This window comes from Geotrypetes seraphini, chromosome 12, assembly GCF_902459505.1.
Source record: "Geotrypetes seraphini chromosome 12, aGeoSer1.1, whole genome shotgun sequence".
Taxonomy (NCBI): domain Eukaryota; kingdom Metazoa; phylum Chordata; class Amphibia; order Gymnophiona; family Dermophiidae; genus Geotrypetes; species Geotrypetes seraphini.
The window spans coordinates 101,463,868-101,482,725 of record NC_047095.1 but is presented as its reverse complement, the minus strand read 5'-3'; the positions used below and the strand labels follow the sequence as shown (position 1 = coordinate 101,482,725).

At 39.5% G+C, this 18,858-nt stretch overlaps 1 protein-coding gene across 1 annotated transcript in view; it reads right to left on the bottom strand.

Moving 5' to 3' along the window:
* LOC117346187 (vomeronasal type-2 receptor 26-like) overlaps positions 1-18,858 on the bottom strand; it is a 62,794-nt gene that overhangs the window by 17,187 nt on the left and 26,749 nt on the right. Inside the window, exon 4 of the mRNA XM_033915589.1 lies at positions 2,407-3,195. Coding sequence (XP_033771480.1) covers positions 2,407-3,195 — 789 coding nt within the window. The remainder of the gene's footprint in view (positions 1-2,406; positions 3,196-18,858) is intronic.

Sequence of the window (18,858 nt, the reverse complement as noted above, 5' to 3'; positions counted from 1 at the left end):
TGGGTTGATCAAAAGGTATGAGTATGGTGATTTTGTATGCATAGCTATATGAGGTTAGGCCTACTTTGTCCAGGCAGGTACAGGGAGGCAGTATAGAGATTGAAGAGAGTAGGGGATAGTGGGGATCCTTGGTGTACACAGGGGTTGGACCAAGGATCCGATTTTTCTTTGTTCGACTTTACTCTATAAGTTTTGGATTTTAGAAATCCTTCAAACCATGAGTATACCTTATCAGTGATACCCATTGTGTTCAAAATTTGCAGTAGGATGTTATGGTCTACCAGGAAGGAAAAACAAAGAACACGAGTATAAGATGTTGGGGGTGACATTAGCAAAATGCGAACAGGAAAGGGATTTGGGGGTTCTGATTGACAGTACCCTAAAGCCATCGGTACAATGTGCGGTGGCGGCGAAGAAAGCAAACAGGATGTTAGGCATAATTAAGAAGGGGATCACGAGTAGATCGGAAGATGTCATAATGCCATTTTATAGAACAATGGTCAGACCGCACTTAGAATATTGTGTCCAACACTGGTCTCCATACCTCAAGAGGGATATAACTCTGTTGGAGAAAGTGCAGAGGCGAGCCACGAAACTTGTCAAAGGAATGGAGCATTTGAGCTACAAAGAATGACTCAGGAAACTGGGACGGTTTACCCTCGAGAAGAGAAGAATGAGAGGGGATTTGATAGAGACTTTTAAAATATTAAAAGGATTTGATAAAATAGACCAGGAAGCAGCATTGCTAACATTTTCAGATGTGACACGAACAAGAGGTCATAGCCTGAAACTGAGTGGCAGCAGGTTCAGGACAAATGTCAGGAAGTTCTGTTTCACACAGCGAGTGGTGGGTGCTTGGAATGCACTCCCGGAGGAGATTGTGGCAGAGACTACTGTACTGGGATTCAAGCGCAAGTTGGATGCACACCTTCTTGCATATCATATTGAGGGATTCGGTAAAGTCGGGTCTCCAAAAAGGAGTACCTAAATGGACCGCCGCGTGTGCGGATCACCGGACTGGATGGACCTCGGTCTGATCCGGTGAAGGCGTTTCTTATGTTCTTATGTAGGTCAAATGCTGCTGTCAGGTCCAATTGTATGAGCAGCATTTTTTTGCCTGTGCTGAGGTGTTGTCTAGCTGTGTCAACAAGGGAGCCTAGTAGTGTATCTGTGCTGAAGTTGGTTCTGAAGCCAGATTGCGTGGAGTGGAGTATGTTGTGGTCTTCCAGATAGTTGGTGAGGAGTTTGGCTACTAGCCCTTCTGTTAGTTTGACGTAGAGTGGTATTAAGGCAATGGATTTGTGATTGGATGGTTGATCCATTGCTCCTTTAGGGTCTTTTAGGATTGGTGTGACGATGATTTTGCTGAGGTCAGTTGGGAAAAGGCCATCTGTGAGCATGTTTTGTATCCATTCTAGGAGAAAGGCACGGAATTTTGTGCTGGAGGTTTTTAAGAGATATGGTGGGCAGTATTTGAGGTCACATGATGCGTGGCTGTACTTTCTATAGAGTTTGTTAAGGTCGAACCATTGTATATTAGGGAAGTGGGACCAGGTTCTGTCTGTAGCCGTTGATTCTTTTTTTGTGGGGGTATTATGATTTATTTTAGGTGGGTTGGGGTACCATTGAGGGTAGCTCTGGCATTTGTAATTTTGTTCTTGAAGTGTTCTGCTAAGAGGGTGGCAGGGGGGTATTAGTGTTCAGGTAGGGTTTGGTGTCAGATCTTTTAAATGATATTCGTCGTTGATGTGACATGTACAGTATGTTATATGTAATTTGATTTGATATATAAGCATGTGATTTGTTATAGTGTGTCTTTGAAGTGTTTTGTACGACAAATATAAATGTTTTATTTTGTATGTTAACATGGAAGTCGCACTGGATAAGGGCGGGTGAGAAAAAACAAAGTGTCTCCTAGTCTTTGTACATTTTGAAAGAGTAAAAATATCAATTCATTTTTACTCATTCTAAACCACTAAGGATTTTGTAGACCTCAGTCTTATCCCCCTTCAATCTTCACTTTTTCAAGCTGAAGAGCCATAACTGCAGTCTTTCCTTAAATGAGAGGAATACCATCACCTTTATCATTTTTCTAGTTCTACTATTTCTTTTTGAGATATGGTGACCATAGGAATTCCATAAGAATCTCATCAATAATTTAGTGCCTATATATATGTACAAATATGTGAAAATGTTGACAAATATTTGATTCCACTCAAAATCTTAAGAATAATTTTTTTGAGATGCATGCAACGGTGTAGATAACACATATGACAGTAAAATGGACCATCTATAAAAATCAGGCAGTGGATCACCCACATTTTAAATTTCACCCTCCACTTTATTAGTAACTAATTATCACCAACTCTGTTCCTGAATATAGCATTCCTTTATAAATAATGTTACCTTCCATAGCAAATAATCTGATGATCTCTGTTGGTCTCCATCCCACATGGTGGTATTTTCAAAGCCAGAGAAGTACATGTCTTTCAGTGCATATGCCAGGGCATACACAGCATTGTAAATGTTATAACTGCTGGCAAAGTGGGCATTGCCACAGTGGAAAAGGTTGTAAATATCTTCATCTCTACTGCAGTTTCTTTTTATGTGTTGAGGACACAGGTAATAACACAGTGTAGTCCACCACATTTTAATTACAGCATCATTAGGAAACATAATAGGATTTACCTCACGTATAAATTTAAAAAAGCTTGGAATATGTTTCTTTACTCCTGTGACTAGCAAGGTGTTATTCTTGAAACTAAGTTCCTCTGGATAGGTTAAGGGAATAGCAAAGTCTGTTATGATGATCCAGATCTTGCCAGACATCTCCAGAATATCTAACTCTCCAACAAAGCTCCATGTACCTTCTGTATGAAAATGACCAATTATTATATTAGTTGATGATTTATGAATAGTCTCTTTAATTTTGTTAATTCTTTCTTGTGACAAAACATTAATTATTTCTATGAATTCAATGCAGGCTCCATTCTGCTCAATCCTTTCTTTCAGAAGTTGGACAAACCCCAGGCTGTTGTCATCGTCAGGTGCAACGATACCAACCCAAGTCCATTTGAAGTGTTTTAGCAACTTCACAATCCCAGTAGTGATGCTAAGGATACTGGGCATGATGTGATAAAGATATGGAAACTTAACAACATCTCTATTTAAAGGATTCTGAGAAGTATAGCTGATCTGTGAAGAAATATAGTTAATTCAGAACTACCTTTGTTTTCAAGAGATAGTGGGAGTTATCTTCTAAGCTGCAGTAAAATATCTCAGGTCATCACAGCTTAATTTACCGTGGGAGTCAACAATACAACTTGTAATTATAATCAGCCTCACAAACTGTATTATTTTTTTTTTGTCCTAGAACATTGGGCCACTAATTTGCAGTTAAATGCTTCTGGACATCATCGTAAAGTGGACATTACCCATTAGAAAGAGTATTTCCAAGTAAAGCCTTTCCAGCCCACAAGAGCAGACTCTTATGCCTCTGAAGTTACTCCTACCCTCTGAATCTACCTGTTCCTCTAAAAACATTACCAGTCCCTTGATATCAACCTTATTTCCCAGAACCAACTCATTCCAAAGTCACATTCCATCTTCTCACCCACCTGCAGTCATCTCTCAGTCTCTTAGCTCCATAGAGATCCCATGGGCCTACCAGGGATTTCTCTGCTATATAGCAGCTAGGGAAGGAGTGATTCCATTTGTTTATGTTTATTAAAATCTTTATATACCGCATATACAACCAAAAGGATCAAAGCGGTTTATAATAAAAAGCCAGATTTGTGAAAGGAACTCCATTTACATAGAAAAAAGGAAAAAAAGAGAAAAAACAACATTACTAATACATAATAACCTATTGCAACCAACAAAAAATAATTAATCAAAATCAAATTCTATAAAATCATATATTCTGGTTGGCCCAGGCGCCTTAGGCCCCAGCTGTGGGCGGGGTTTCAGCCACCTGGGCCAATCCAGCCCCATTCCAGAGCCGGCTGGCCTGCTGGACGGGCGGGCATGGTACCCGTCTAGCCGTCCAACATTTAACAGGTATGGGGGTGGGGGGGTCGTGGGGTCGGCAGGGGGGTCATGAGTCAGCGGGGTTCAGGGGGGCAGTCGTTGGGGGTTGTGTCAAGGGCAGGAGGGCCTGGGATCCCTCCTGCCCATATTGTAGTGGGTGGTGGGGGGTAGAGGTCCACCTGGGCAGGAGGGGTTGGGCTCCCTCCTGCCCGATCTTGTAGGGGGTTGGGGCGAGAGGCCAGGAGGGCTTAGGTGAAGGACTGGCTCCTTGTGTTGGACGTTTGGGGCTTAGGTATTTTTTGGGTTCATTATGGGGTATAAGTTTAGACATAATGTAGTGGTCTGGGCATTTATACAGCTGAACATAGAGGCAGGCCATTATCAAAAAAACCTCCTTTTGGACGTTTTTTTTTTATTATGGACATTTTCCCTGCTTCTACTTTCAACGTTTAAGACCTTAGGCCAAAAGGGGACTTAGACTTTTTTTTTATTATGCCCCTCTTAGGCTGCAATAAAGTCCCAAATAAAACAATGTCATATGACAGTGGGATAGAAGTTTCCAATATTTTACCCCGTATAGACTTCCAAAAGTTGAGTATCAAGGGACAATAAAACAACAAATGATCCAGTGTCCCTACTTCAAGATGACAGTGCCAGCATCTATTAGATTTTGAACTATCCAACTTGTTCAAACGAACAGGGGTCCAAAAAATTCTATATAACAGAAAAAAGCAAGTTTGTTTCATAGATGTTGACACTGTTCATCTCATCCTCCAAGTCCAAATCCGTGGCCATTGAGTAGTAGAAATCTGCTGCTTTATCTCAATGCTCCAAATGTCTTTCAAACCTGTTTTAGGTTTCCTATTCAAATATTCAGATATTAATTTATACCACTTGGTATGGTGCCCTTGGAAATCTGTCTGGAAACATAGGCCTGACAAGCTATACTGATTTTTTAAGTTGTGCCAATCAGGGAACCCTTTCTGAATGGCCTATTTCAATTGCAACCATTTATATCATTGAGATTTTGAAATGCCAAATGATTGTTGTAATTCAAAATGATAAATTTATTACAATTATATCATCAAGAGTTCGTATGCCTGCCTGCAACCAATGTTTCCAGAGGATTTTAGACTCACCAATTTGTATCTTGGAGTTTAACCATAGAGATTAATAATAATAATAACTTTATTTTTGTATACCGCATTACCATGAAAGTTCTATGCGGTTAACAGATAAAGAGACTGTACATTACAGCAAAGTTACACATTTTTTCAGGTCGGTTACTATTGCAGAGAAATTACATTTGTTGTAAGTTGCATATATATAGCGGAGTTCATACAGTGGTGTTACATACAGCGGTGATATATTAACACATGGATTGTTGTATTGGAGTAGATGTTAAATTATTAATAAATTTTAATGTATTCCAGGTAGATAGAATACTATTGTCCTTATATATAAGAACATAAGAACATAAGCGTTGCCTCTGCCGGGTCAGACCAGGGGTCCATCGTGCCCGGCAGTCCGCTCCCGCGGCGGCCCCCCAGGTCCATGATCTGAAAGTGTTCCCTACCTAACTTAAAATACCCATACCCTGTTCACTCAATGTCCTGTAAGGTAAATCTCTATCTGTACCCTGTTATCCCTTTTGCTTCCAGGAAGTCATCCAGTCCCTTTTTGAACCCCAGAATTGTACTCTGTCCTATCACCTCTCCGGGAAGCGCGTTCCAGGTGTCCACCACCCTCTGAGTGAAGAAGAACCTCCTTGCATTTGTTATGAATCTGTCTCCTCTCAGTTTTTCTGAATGACCTCTTGTTTTAGTTGTCCCTGCTAGTCTAAAAAAATCTGTCCCTCTCCACCTTCTCTATGCCTTTCATGATTTTATAGGTTTCTATCATGTCCCCTCTCAGTCTCCGCTTCTCCAGGGTAAAGAGCCCCAGCCTGTCCAACCGTTCGGCATATGAAAGGTTCTCCATACCCTTTATCATCCTCGTTGCCCTCCTCTGGACCCTCTCGAGTATTGCCATGTCCTTCTTGAGGTATGGTGACCAGTATTGGACGCAGTATTCCAGATGTGGGCGCACCATTGCTCGATACAGTGGCAGGATAACTTCTTTTGTTCTGGTAGTGATACCTTTTTTGATAATGCCCAGCATTCTGTTCGCTTTTTTAGAGGCCGCTGCACATTGTGCCGCCTGCTTCATTGTGTTATCCACCAATACCCCCAGATCTTTTTCTTGGCTTCCTTCCCCGAGTACCCTCCCTCCCATCGTATAGCTGTACATGTAGTTCCCCTTCCCTATGTGCAAGACCTTACATTTCTCCACATTGAAGCTCATCTGCCATTTTTTTGCCCACTCACTCAGTTTGTTCAGGTCGCTCTGCAGTTCTTTGCATTCTTCAACAGTTCCGGCCCTGCTGGAGAGTTTTGTGTCATCCGCGAATTTGATAACTTCGCACTTTGTCCCCGTTTCTAGATCATTAATAAATATATTGAACAGCAATGGTCCCAGCACTGACCCTTGCGGAACACCACTTGTGACCCCTATCCAGTCAGAGTAGTGCCCCTTTACTCCTACCCTCTGTTTCCTGTCCGCCAGCCAATTTTTGATCCATCTGTACACGTTCCCTTCCACCCCGTGACTCCACAGCTTCTTCAGTAAGCGTTTATGGGGCACCTTGTCAAAGGCTTTTTGGAAATCCAGATATATAATGTCTACTGGGTCACCTTGGTCCAATTGCTTACTTATCCCCTCAAAGAAATGCAGTAGATTTGTGTGGCATGATCGGCCTTTACAGAAACCATGCTGGCTCGATCTCATCAGATTATTTTTTTCTATATGTTCGTTGATACCTTCCCTGATCATTGATTCGACCATCTTCCCCGGAACAGAGGTTAAACTCACCGGTCTGTAGTTTCCCGGGTCGCCTCTCGATCCTTTTTTGAAGATCGGTGTAACATTCGCTATCCTCCAGTCCTCCGGGATTACCCCTGTTCTCAAGGACAGGTTGCAAATATGCTGCAGTAATTCTGCTGTTTCGTCTCTAAGCTCTTTCAGTATTCTCGGGTGGATCCCGTCTGATACTCAAAATATCAGCCATTCTGGTAGATTCTCTATAAGTTCAGGAAGGATCCAAAATAAAGGCTTGGTGGTACCTGTAAAAATTTGGAAAATTTACTCCTTCCCACGCCGATTATAATTTTTGTAGAGATACTAAAGCTATTTTAGCAGTTTTACCCAGCCAAATAAATTTTGTAAGAATCCCATTTAATTTTTTTATAAAAGGAATTTTGAAAATAAACTGGTACATACTCATTTGGTAGCAAACCATAGGCAAAATCATCACACCTAGAAAGATGTACTGGATTCCAATGCTCATACATTTCTTTAACTTTCAATAATAAGGATTATTCATTTACTGTCATCATGTCTTCCAATGTATTTTGAATCATAATATCCAAATATGTAATACCCTCTTCCTTCCAAAGGAATGGGAATAGATCAAATAAAGCTTTTAGACAGTGTACATTCAATGTAAGAACCTCTGATTTACTCCAATTTATCTTGTAACCAGAAAATGTACCAAATCGATCAATCAATTCCAGTAAATGAGGGATGGTTGATTCAGGATTCTTCAAATGAAGCAAAATATCATCAGTGTAAGCTGAAACTTTATAGTCCTGACCTGCATATGGAATTCCCTGTATCTCCTTTGCCTGCTGAATGGCCAACAACAAGGGTTCCAAAACAATATCAAAAAGCAAAGGAGATAAGGGACATTCTTGTCTAATTTCCCTCCTCAGACAAAAATGCTCTGAAAATGTATTATTAATATATAATCTTGCAGAAGGGGAACTGTACAAGGTTTGAATCATTTGAATAAAACCAGAATGTATTCCAAATTGCTTGGTACATAAATGTCCATTCTACATGATCAAAGGCCTTCTCTGCATCCAAAGAAATAGAGAAGTCCTTATCATTCATTGTTTTGCTAAATTTAGCATATGAAGTGCCAATCTAGTATTATTTACAGAATTTTTCTGAGCAACAAAACTCATTTGATGCATACCAATCATATAAGGGAGAGCCTTGGCTAGTCTCAGAGCCAATATTTTAGCCAAAATTTTCCCATCCACATTGATTAAAGAAATAGGCTTTTAGTTTGAAACCAACATGCGATCTCTGTTTGGCTTTGGCAAAACAATTGTTAACGCTTCCACCATAGTACCTGATATATAATCCCTTAGTCAGTTGTGATTGATATAAATTTAAAAGATGAGGTAATAGTATATTTTGAAAAGATTTGAAAAACTCCACTGTGAGTCCATCACTACCCGGGGTGGATCCAGCCCTGGGAGACCTCAATACTGCCTGGAGTTCTATAGATGATATAGGCACTTCAAGTTTTTCTTTTATTTGCCTTGGTAATTTTTGGCCCATTAATTGAATTTAAAAATTCTCTACCGTCATTTTCTTTATTTGAATAAAGCTCATAAGAATACAAAGCCTTGCAATAATCCAAAAATTATATTAAAACATCCACAATGTGGGTATAAATTTTTCCTTTTCCATCTTTAATGGCCGCAATCTTTACTTTTCTTTTTTTAGCTTTAACATAATTAGCCAATATTCTTCCCACTTTATTCGAGTTTCCATAATATAGAGCTTGCTGAGAAAACAAATCTTTCCTAGCCAATTGTGAGGAAATCTCATTATGTTTATATTTTAATTTTAACAGGACATGCAATGTATCTGGTTCCCATTTCAAAGCCAATTGTGATTCTAAAATCAGAATAGTTTGTTCCGAATTGGAAAATTCTAATTTAAGTAATTTCCTAATATGTGCCGAATATGAAATTGTTTGTCCTCTCACTGTAGCTTTGAAAGCATCCCAAATAGTTTCCAAAGAGATTTCCCCTGAGGTGTTGAATTGAAAATATTCATTCATTTTTATTTGAATTTCCTGAAGAAAGTTTGAATCTGCAAGCAGTGTATTATTAAATCTCCACACAGGTCTACTCAAATCATCTTCAGTGAACTGATATTCTAACCAAATTCCAGAATGATCTGACAAAAGAATTGGATCTATGCTGGCCTTTGTAACCTGTTGGACTAAATGATCCAAAACATAAAAAATAATCAATACTTGAAAATGATTTATGAACTTGGGAGCAAACTGAAAATTTGCAAGCATTAAAATGAAAAATCTTCCCTATATCTTTCAATCTACATGAATGTATAAGATTATCTAGACCTAATGATCTTAATTGTTTCCTGGGTTGTTTATCCATTAATGAATCCATGACATCATTGAAGTCTCTGGCCATGATTAAATTAGTCGTAGCCAGTGACAGAATTATTTGTTGGAATTTTTTAAAGAACTCTGCCTGATTTGAATTAGGAAGTCAAAATAAGACCTGACTATGCTGTGAACCAGTACCGAGAGAGTGAAAATTATTTTGTAAAGTATGCTCAGAGAAGTGAAACTCTGAAGAGGGGGTGAAAACCCTCTCTTAGGGTAAGAGTTTACCGTCCAGTCATTGCATAAATAGTTCAAATAATCACTCTCTGAGAACTAGTAAAAATCATAAAAAAAATTTCATCTTGATATTCTTTAAATATAGTGCAAATTCAAAAGTTCTGATGTATAATAAATCTCACTGGATTGTTGGTGCACTTATCTTATAAAAATGAACTTGTTTTGGTGGGTCTCAACGTGGCCCCATTTCGTGGTCTGCTTCAGGAGACCCAAATGGCAAGCTTTAAAGCACACTTTAAGCTGTAATGCATTTCAATGAGAAGATCGTTTGCAGGATCAATGAGATGATCGATTGCAGGAGGAATTCAAATGTTCCAAACAACATCAAGATCAAGATGAATATCAAGATGAAAATTTTTTTATGATTTTTACTAGTTCTCAGAGAGTGATTATATGAACTATTTATGCAATGACTGGACGGTAAACTCTTACCCTAAGAGAGGGTTTTCACCCCCTCTTCAGAGTCACTTCTCTGAGCATACTTTACAAAATAATTTTCACTCTCTCGCTACTGGTTCACAGCATAGTCAGGTCTTATTTTGACTTCATATACATATTTGGACTGACTTTTTTGTTATTATACCTTCCCTGTGTGTAGAGTGAACAAAACTGATTTGAATTAGGAGCATAAATATTGAGAAGCATCAGGCATCATTTCCTGAAGTCATATTCAAATGGAGCCATCTACCCATAGGATCTGCCCGAAAGTTACCAAATGTAGCAGAACATTTCCTATTAATCAAGATAGCCACTCCTGCATTTTTTCCTATTGCTGGTACTAAAAAAACAGTGTTTTACCCACCCCCTTCCAATTTGGCCACCTCAATTGATGATAAATGCATCTCTTGAATGAAATAAATATCTGCCTGCTGCTGTTTCAAAAAATTTAGTATCTTTTTCCTCTTAATGGGATGAATATAATTTTAACTGCATTTTACCTGATTAATACTTAATACTAAATAATCACTTAATTCCCCTTTGATCAAATAAATATATAATAATTCCACACCCATCCAGGACCCAAACCTTAAAATTCCTCTACCCCCTCCCCAAACCCATTCCATCACATAACATGAAAGCTTGTATGCAAATCTATAAACCAGGTGATTACCATCCTCCCCATACACCCTAAATTTTTCCCCAAATTAATCCTCTACATATTAAGTAGTATAAACAATTTAATTTCAGTCCCAATAAAATACCACCATACCATAAAATTTAAAAGTAAAATATTATATATATCTATATACTAATTCAGAACCTCATATATTGTTTTAAACTACTTTGCTCTATAAAATGATTAAATGATCAAACCATAAACCCACAAATCTAAAAATTAATAATAGTAAATTAATTAAAAAACAAATAATTCAACATAAAAATACTCCATATCAGCTTCTAGAAGGAGCAGTATTTCCATTTCTATAATAAGAACATAAGAAATGCCTCTGTTGGGTCAGACCCGAGGTCCATCGTGCCCAGCAGTCCGCTCACGCGGTGGCCCAGCAGGTCCAGGACCTGTGCAGTAATCTTCTATCTATACCCCTCTATCCTCTTTTCCAGTAGGAATTTGTCTAATCCTTTCTTGAACCCCAGTACCGTACTCTGCCCAATCACATCATCTGGAAGCGCATATCAAGGGGTCCACCACACGTTGGGTAAAAAAGAACTTCCTAGTATTTGTTTTGAATCTGTCTCCTATCAACTTTTCCGAATGCCCTCTTGTTCTTTTATTATTCAAAAGTTTGAAGAATCTGTCCCTCTCTACTCTCTCTATGCCCTTCATGATCTTATAAGTCTATCATATCCCCTCTAAGTCTCCTCTTCTCCAGGGAAAAGAGACCCAGCTTCTCCAATCTCTCAGCATATGACAGGTTTTCCATACCTTTTATCAGACGCGTCGCTCTCCTCTGAACCCTCTTGACTAACGCCATATCCTTCTTAAGGTACGGCGACCAATATTGGACGCAGTACTCCATATGTGGGCACACCATTGCCCGATACAACGGCAGAATAACCTCTTTCGTTCTGGCTGTAATACCCTTTTTGATTATACCAAGCATTCTATTCGCTCTCTTAGCGGCCGCTGCACACTGTGCCGTCGGCTTCATTGTCATGTCCACCAATACCCCCAAGTCCCTTTCCTGGGTACTCTTATTCAATAATATCCCTCCCATTGTATAGTTGTACCTCAAGTTTCTGCTCCCCACATGTAATACCTTACATTTCTCAACGTTGAACTTCATCTGCCATCTTGTCGCCCAATCTTCTAGTTTGTTCAAGTCCCTTTGCAATTCTTCACATTCCTCTGTAGTCCGAGCTCCATTAAATAGTTTAGTGTCGTCCGCAAATTTTATTATCTCGCACTTCGTCCCTGTTTCTAGATCATTTATGAAGATATTAAATAGTAGCTATATATGAAAATGGACATTACAAGAAAAACCTACCTCACAGGAATATGGATGATATCCATAACATGTAAGCAGGTGTAAATATCAGCATAATCAATAGAAAGTAATAGATATGAAATAAGTTAATTTCTAATAGTCATATAAAATTAATATCTAAATCTATCTCTATTGATAACCTTAGCACCTAGAATAATACTACGTTATGGAGATTGCATGATAAATGATAAAACTGTAGCACTTTACATCCAAAATAATATAGTTTTGACTTGTATGTATAATATAAACAATAAGCAAGCAATGCAGGACAACAAGGCAGACAGCACCAAAGTTACCTTTATCACCAGTCACCAGGAACCCTCCACCCCTGACCCGGGTAGACTGATTTATCACATTGTCACCAATGACCTTTAGAACTGGAAAATGTAATTCCCTTCAGATAAATCAAGCCCAACAGCATCTATGCCTGCAGGGGCAGCAGATCGAGGCAGTATTTGTCTTCCTCTTGGGACCCGATAGCAGCTCCACACATCAGCTAATTCTTACAGTCCTTGCCACATAATTCATGACTAGCTTTGGCTTCAAAAAGATCTCACACCCGGTCTTATGGACTCAGTACCTCTGCAAGGCAATCTTCTTGGTTAAAAATGAAGTCATATCCACTTCATCAGCAGTGAAGTCAATAAATCCTAAGAGAATGAGGAAGATCTTATAGAGCAGGCCATCATCCTGATAAATCAGGTAGTCTGCCACTGCCGTCCAGGGTAGAGCTGAAGCTCACAATGATCAACTGGCAAACTACTTCACCCTGCCCTTTTTGCCCCCACATGCTGCAAAAAAAACCAAACAAAGCGGAAATCATAGTCTTTAAGCTGAGAGGGGCCATTTGGAGCTCTTGCAAACCTTATTACAGATCAAACCTCAGCACATTGAATTGCTTTCTGCAATATTTCAGTATTTGCCAAATTATCTTCTTTAAGCTTCACCTTTAATATCAGCTGCTCGTGTATAATTTTAGACTCATATGAGCCTTTGAAACTTCCCAGTAACCAGTCACAGTACTGCTTCCTTGTCTTGTGACACAGAACATTTTAAAGTCCCACCTTAGTGCTGCAATCTCCTACTCCTATTAGCCAACCAAAAACATAGTAAAACTTTTACCAAAGCACTTTCAAAGTCGGTGAAAAATAGAATTAAATATAAAATATATATGTGGAGGGGCATAATTGAAAGGAACGTCTAAGTCCGTTTTCATCTAAGTCACAAGTCATCCAAAGTAAAAAACAGCCTAAGACACATTTTTGAAAAATACGTCCAAAATTTTTTTTGTTTCGAAAATTGTCTAACTATACATCTTGCCGATCTGATTGTCCAAGTCACTAAATCGTACAGCTTTATGCAACATTTTCGTCCAACTTTTTATCCAAGTCAAAAATGCCTAGAACAAGCCCTGTTAGATGTGGGAGGGGTCTGCAAAGTGATGGACCTGAATACCCAGACATGGCACCTAAATAGTGGGGTACCTTACAAGGCACTGCTGTGAACTTCACAAAAAGGGTGCCATGTCTTCTCCTCACTACAGCTCCCTTATAGGTCATGGTGAGACCCCCCTATCACCTCCAGAATCCCCTAAACCCACTTATCTATCACCCCAATAGCCCTTATGGCTGCAGGAGCCACTTATATGCCAGTACAAAAGGGTTTTGGGGGTGTATAGGGGAGTGCACATGTTTCAATATCAATGCAGTGATTACAGGAGCTTATGGGCATGGATACTCCTCTCCATGGGTCCCTAACTCACCCCCAAGACAGCTTAAGCCACCTCTGTGCTGGATGACTAGGCTTTCCTATGTCAGGCTGCCAAGTGATGATGGTCTGGAGGCTGAATTTTAAATGTGTGATTATGATTTTAATGGGGTTGTGGGGGGTCGGTGATCACTGGGGTAGTATGTGGGGGGTCTATATTATGTGTTTTCTGTGCTTATCTGGTGACTTTAGGTGGGTATTTGTGACTTAGACCATGTTTAAATGGTCTAAGTCACAACGTCCAAGTTCAGTCAATCCTGGGCTGTATAACTTTCGGTTATACATGCTGTACGACTAAGTTTAAGCCAGCCCATGTCCCGCCCAACTCCTACCCTCAACACTCCTTCTGAAACACCCCGTTTATCTTTGGTCATTCCGCAGCACTATGAAGGCCCAGGTCATTTAGAAATACGTCCCAAAACCTGTTTTCATTATTGGCACTTGGACGTATTTTGACAATGTTTGTCCAAGTGCTGACTTAGGCCAATTTTTGGACATTTTTGTCTTTTGATTATGATCCCCATATTGTATAAATCAAACAATCCACAGCACACACTTAAGACATTGGATCCAGGTGTTGGCTAATGAACTCCTCAAGTTTATGAAAATAACTTTCAATAATAAAACTACTCATTATGAAGAGCCGGCTAATGACCTGGTGCTCTGAAGATACAAGCATAATGTTGACCTTATTTTTTCTCCAATAACACTGCTTGTAAAGTTCAACAGAAGCAGTGTTATTCAATTTGCATAATAAAGAGGTACTTTGCAGTCACTTGCAAGCTTTCAATCACGTATATAGTGTTGCAATAAATTAACATTACACTTCTCCCTCCATATTCGTGGTTTCAGCATTTGTGGTTTCGATTATTCACAGTTTTTAGCTTGCTGGCTCCTCCCTCCAAATTACATCAGCTTGCATAGAGAAATCACTGATTCCAAGCATTTACAGAGAAAATTGCTGATTCCCAGCACTTTCTTCACTGTGTTTTGTCTCTCCTTCAGGAACATGTCAGGTCTCCCACCATGTTATTTGTGGTTTTACCATATTCACGATGGTTTTTAATAGAAAGCAGCAAATAACATGAATAAGTTATTCGTGTTTTTTTCTGTATTTGCGGGTATCACAGTGAATACAGAGGGGGAAGTGTATTACTTTAAATTAATGAATGATGTCATTTAATGTGTTTTAAAAGGCAAATGTATAATATTACTTTAATATATGTTAGTAACTAATCTCATTTATTGAAATAAGAACAGCTATATTAAAATAGAAAAAATATCTATCAAACCCATTATCCTGTTTTCTCAGCAACCAGTTCAGGTCACATTTAGAACATATTCCATAAAGTAAGGTAAAAAAGAAAAAAATGAAAATACAGATCAATGGCATAGCATCTCCTGCCCATTCAGGAATTAGATTCTTACTATACCATAACAATGTTAACTCCTAGAACTCAAAGCGCAACAATCTTATATATGGAAAAAAATAGTGCTGTAAATATTACACCAGGACCTAAAACACTAATACACCATCTAGTGAGAAAACAGGACAAAGAGGACTGCTACACGATTTCTACATAGAAACTACATGAAAAAATCCATACCCTGCTCACAATGAATATGAAAGAGGTCCACAGATCAGTAATAGAGATATGAAGGAAAACCTCAAGAAATCAGACAATGCATACACAGAAATACCAGAGAAACAGAAATGGAAATGCAATATATCAGAGATGCAAATTTCCCCTAAGCTGCCATGGTCCATTTCATAAATGAAAAATAAAAATATTTGATTTACCTTTGTAGTCTGAGGTTTTTATTTTTTTCCATTCAATTTAGTCTGTTTTCTCTGCTTTTCCTGACTTTCCAGGGTGCCCTGTTCATTTGAAATACTCGTATCTTCTCTGTAGGAATGCCACAAAGGAAATACACACACGCAGTCTTAGAATCGGGAATGAGGCACTGCCAGGGGATAGCTCTGAGTCCCTTTTTATTATGCTTCTAAGCTAATGACATCATAGTAACTCCCTCGTTTACACATCTCATGATTGGTGGGTACAAAGGTACATGCTTTTACATTGGTGGATACAAAGAAAGATACATGCTTTTACCTTGTGATCACCTTCCCTTTACTTTGTGCTTTTACCTTGTGATCACCCTCCAACTCAGCACTTAGACAAGGGCCTGATTAACACGTGGACAGTGCAATGCCTGTCAGCTGATGTCCTTTCCAAATAAGGATAGCTCAAATAAGATAAGCATGTGACAGTCCAAAGGTTATAATGCATGCTCCTTAAGCTCTCTTGATTAGCCTTACCTCAGGGCCTGTTCAGGCAAAGTCTGATTGTTGCCCATATAAGGAATAAGGGATAAGGGTAAACTTGTGTCAGGTTAATATGTGACAGGGGTCTTGTGATAAGATGCTAGCATTTTCCTTTACTTAGAATGGCTGCATGGCAAGAAGGGAGAGGGAATGGGAATAATTCATAATTCTTTCATAGGGGCTTATAATTCTTTCACAGGGGTTCAGATCCTCACATGAGGCCTAGATCCGTACACAGGGCCTAGAGCAGTGTGCTGGTCTGGCCTGGTTCAGAACTGCCTGTGTGCTGACCTTGCCTGTGTTCTGATGCCCTGGATCAGAACTTATCAGACCTCCATCCTTACACTTCTCACTCCATGTCAACCATCCATTTTCTCTCTGCATTTCTATCTTTACTATCCAGCATCTACCCTCTGTTTCCTAGTCTTTTTGCTTCCCTCATATTCAGCATCTTCCCTCTTGTCCCCTACCCTCTTCCCGTGATCAGTATTGTCCTCCATCTCCTCTCTATGCCTCTGTCCCTATTCTCCCTCCATGTTCAGCATCTTTTCTCTGTGTCAATCCATTGTATAGAGTATTGCAGTAGTCCAGCCAACTGGTGACCAAGGCATAAAAAAGAGCTTCTTTATGAAGATAAAAATGAATAATTAATTGACTTTGTACATTTTCTAAACATGTTGTAACAACGGAAGATATTTGGCATCAAACTTTAACTCTGAAAATATAATAAAACTTAAGATCTTCAAAGACCAAGAATGAGTTGTTATAATTGAAGTAATAGTTGTTATAATTGAAACTACATCTTATTAACTAAAGCAATAAAAAATCTCTCAGCAACCATGGTTGACAGTTGTTATATTATTTTCTGACAAAAATAATTTCAGCTCATTTTCAGAATTTTCAGACTTTATCCTAGTTTTCAGTTTATTTTTGTTCTAACAGCTGGTACCAAAGGGGAGGAGATGACCAAGTTTAAAATGAGGAAGAGGTATGGCCAATAAAAAAAAGGAGGTTTTGATGCCCTTTGTGAGACCTCATTTAGAATATGGAGTAGAATTTTGTACACCAGACCTTCAGAAAGATATATACAGGTTTGAGTCAACCCAAAGGAAAGTCACTAAAATGGTTGGTGGCCTTAATCATAAAACATTTTAATTTAGACCTGTTTCAGTCACATCTAGTTTACCAAAAGGTGCTTTGAATACGCAGTTGACCACTGAATGGATTAAAGCATAGCACCTCCTTAATCCTCCAGTGGTTACTTACCACATCCATCCCTTCTGAAAGTAAAACCAGAAAGGGGTTCCAGGCTCTATGACAGCTACATGGAAAGGGGAAGGTGATGGGATTTTATATATAAGGCTACAATCAAAATACTGTAGTTTACATATTACTGTATATACAGGTAATTATTTTCTAACTGGGACAATGAAGGATTATGTAGTTTCCCCATAGGACATAAGAGATGGCATACTGAAACAGACTGAATGCTATTGAAATGGGTTCTAGGGTGTGTTTGGAGATGTCATACTTTTAAAACACATTAATGAAAAAAATGGCACAGTTAATTTTAATTTTTTTGTAATATGTTATTGACCTAAGTATCATCAGAGTATTTTTTAGGAAAGGTTACAGAAACCTCAGACATGATGTACCAGGTGAGTTGAACTTAGGGGTGAATATGTGGAATGTCAGTCCCTTCTTGGTTGGGATGAGAACTGTTCACCACTCCTTCATATCTGGAACTTTTGGTAATTTATGCAAAATAGATTTTTATGTGTGTACATTGCATATGAATTCCTTTTGTGCTTTGATTACCAATTTATATTACTTACTAGTATTTTAGCCCTTTACATTAACGGGTGCTAGAATATATGTCTGTCTGTCTGTCTTTATTTCCGTCTCTCTCTCTCTCTCTCTGTCTCTGTCTTTTTCTGTCTGCCTCTCTCCCTGGTCCCCTTTGTCTGTCTATCTTTCTGTGTCTCTCCCTGTCCCTGTGTCTTTCTTCTTTTCTTTCTGTATCCCTTCCTCCCCCTGGTGATAGAATATATGTCTGTCGTTCTTTCTGTTTCTATCCATACCCCTGTCTTTTTCTTTCTGTCTCTCTTCCTCCCGCTGTCTTTCTTTCTGTCTCTCTCCCTCCCTGGCCCCCTTTGTCTGTCTGTCTTTCTATCTCTCTCCCTGCCCCTGTCCCTGTGTCTTTCTTCCTATCTCCTTCCCTACTTCCCTGTCCAGCAGCCGCAGCATTCCCTCTCACTCTATTTACCGCGAGAGGAGCCTGTACGGACCTAACAGCCTGAGCCCCCAGCAGTGTAACTTCCCGGCAGCTCCTCTCACGATTGCCGCCTTCTCCGACGCAGGAGCGGCTCTTGAGAGGAGCTGCTGCAGCATCTTTGAGAAGTTGAAAAAAATTTCAGCCCGTCTCCATGCTCGGCCGCGGCGGGCTACAGTTGCCGTGGCCTGCAGCCGCTGACAGCCGCCGCGGCCAACATCCGTATTTTTTTTTTTAGTTGAAAGACGTGGCGGTGGCTCCTCTCATGATCCCCACCTGCGACGAAAGTCCGACGCAGGCGAGGATCGTGAGAGTAGCCACTGCTGCGTCTTTCAAAGAACCGTAAGCCGCGCATGCGCACTTCCTATGGGTTGCTACAGCTCACGGAAAATGGACCCACGCGATGGGAGTGCGCATGCGCGGCCTAGCATTTTATTATATTAGATTTACCCATATTGGCACTAACACATTT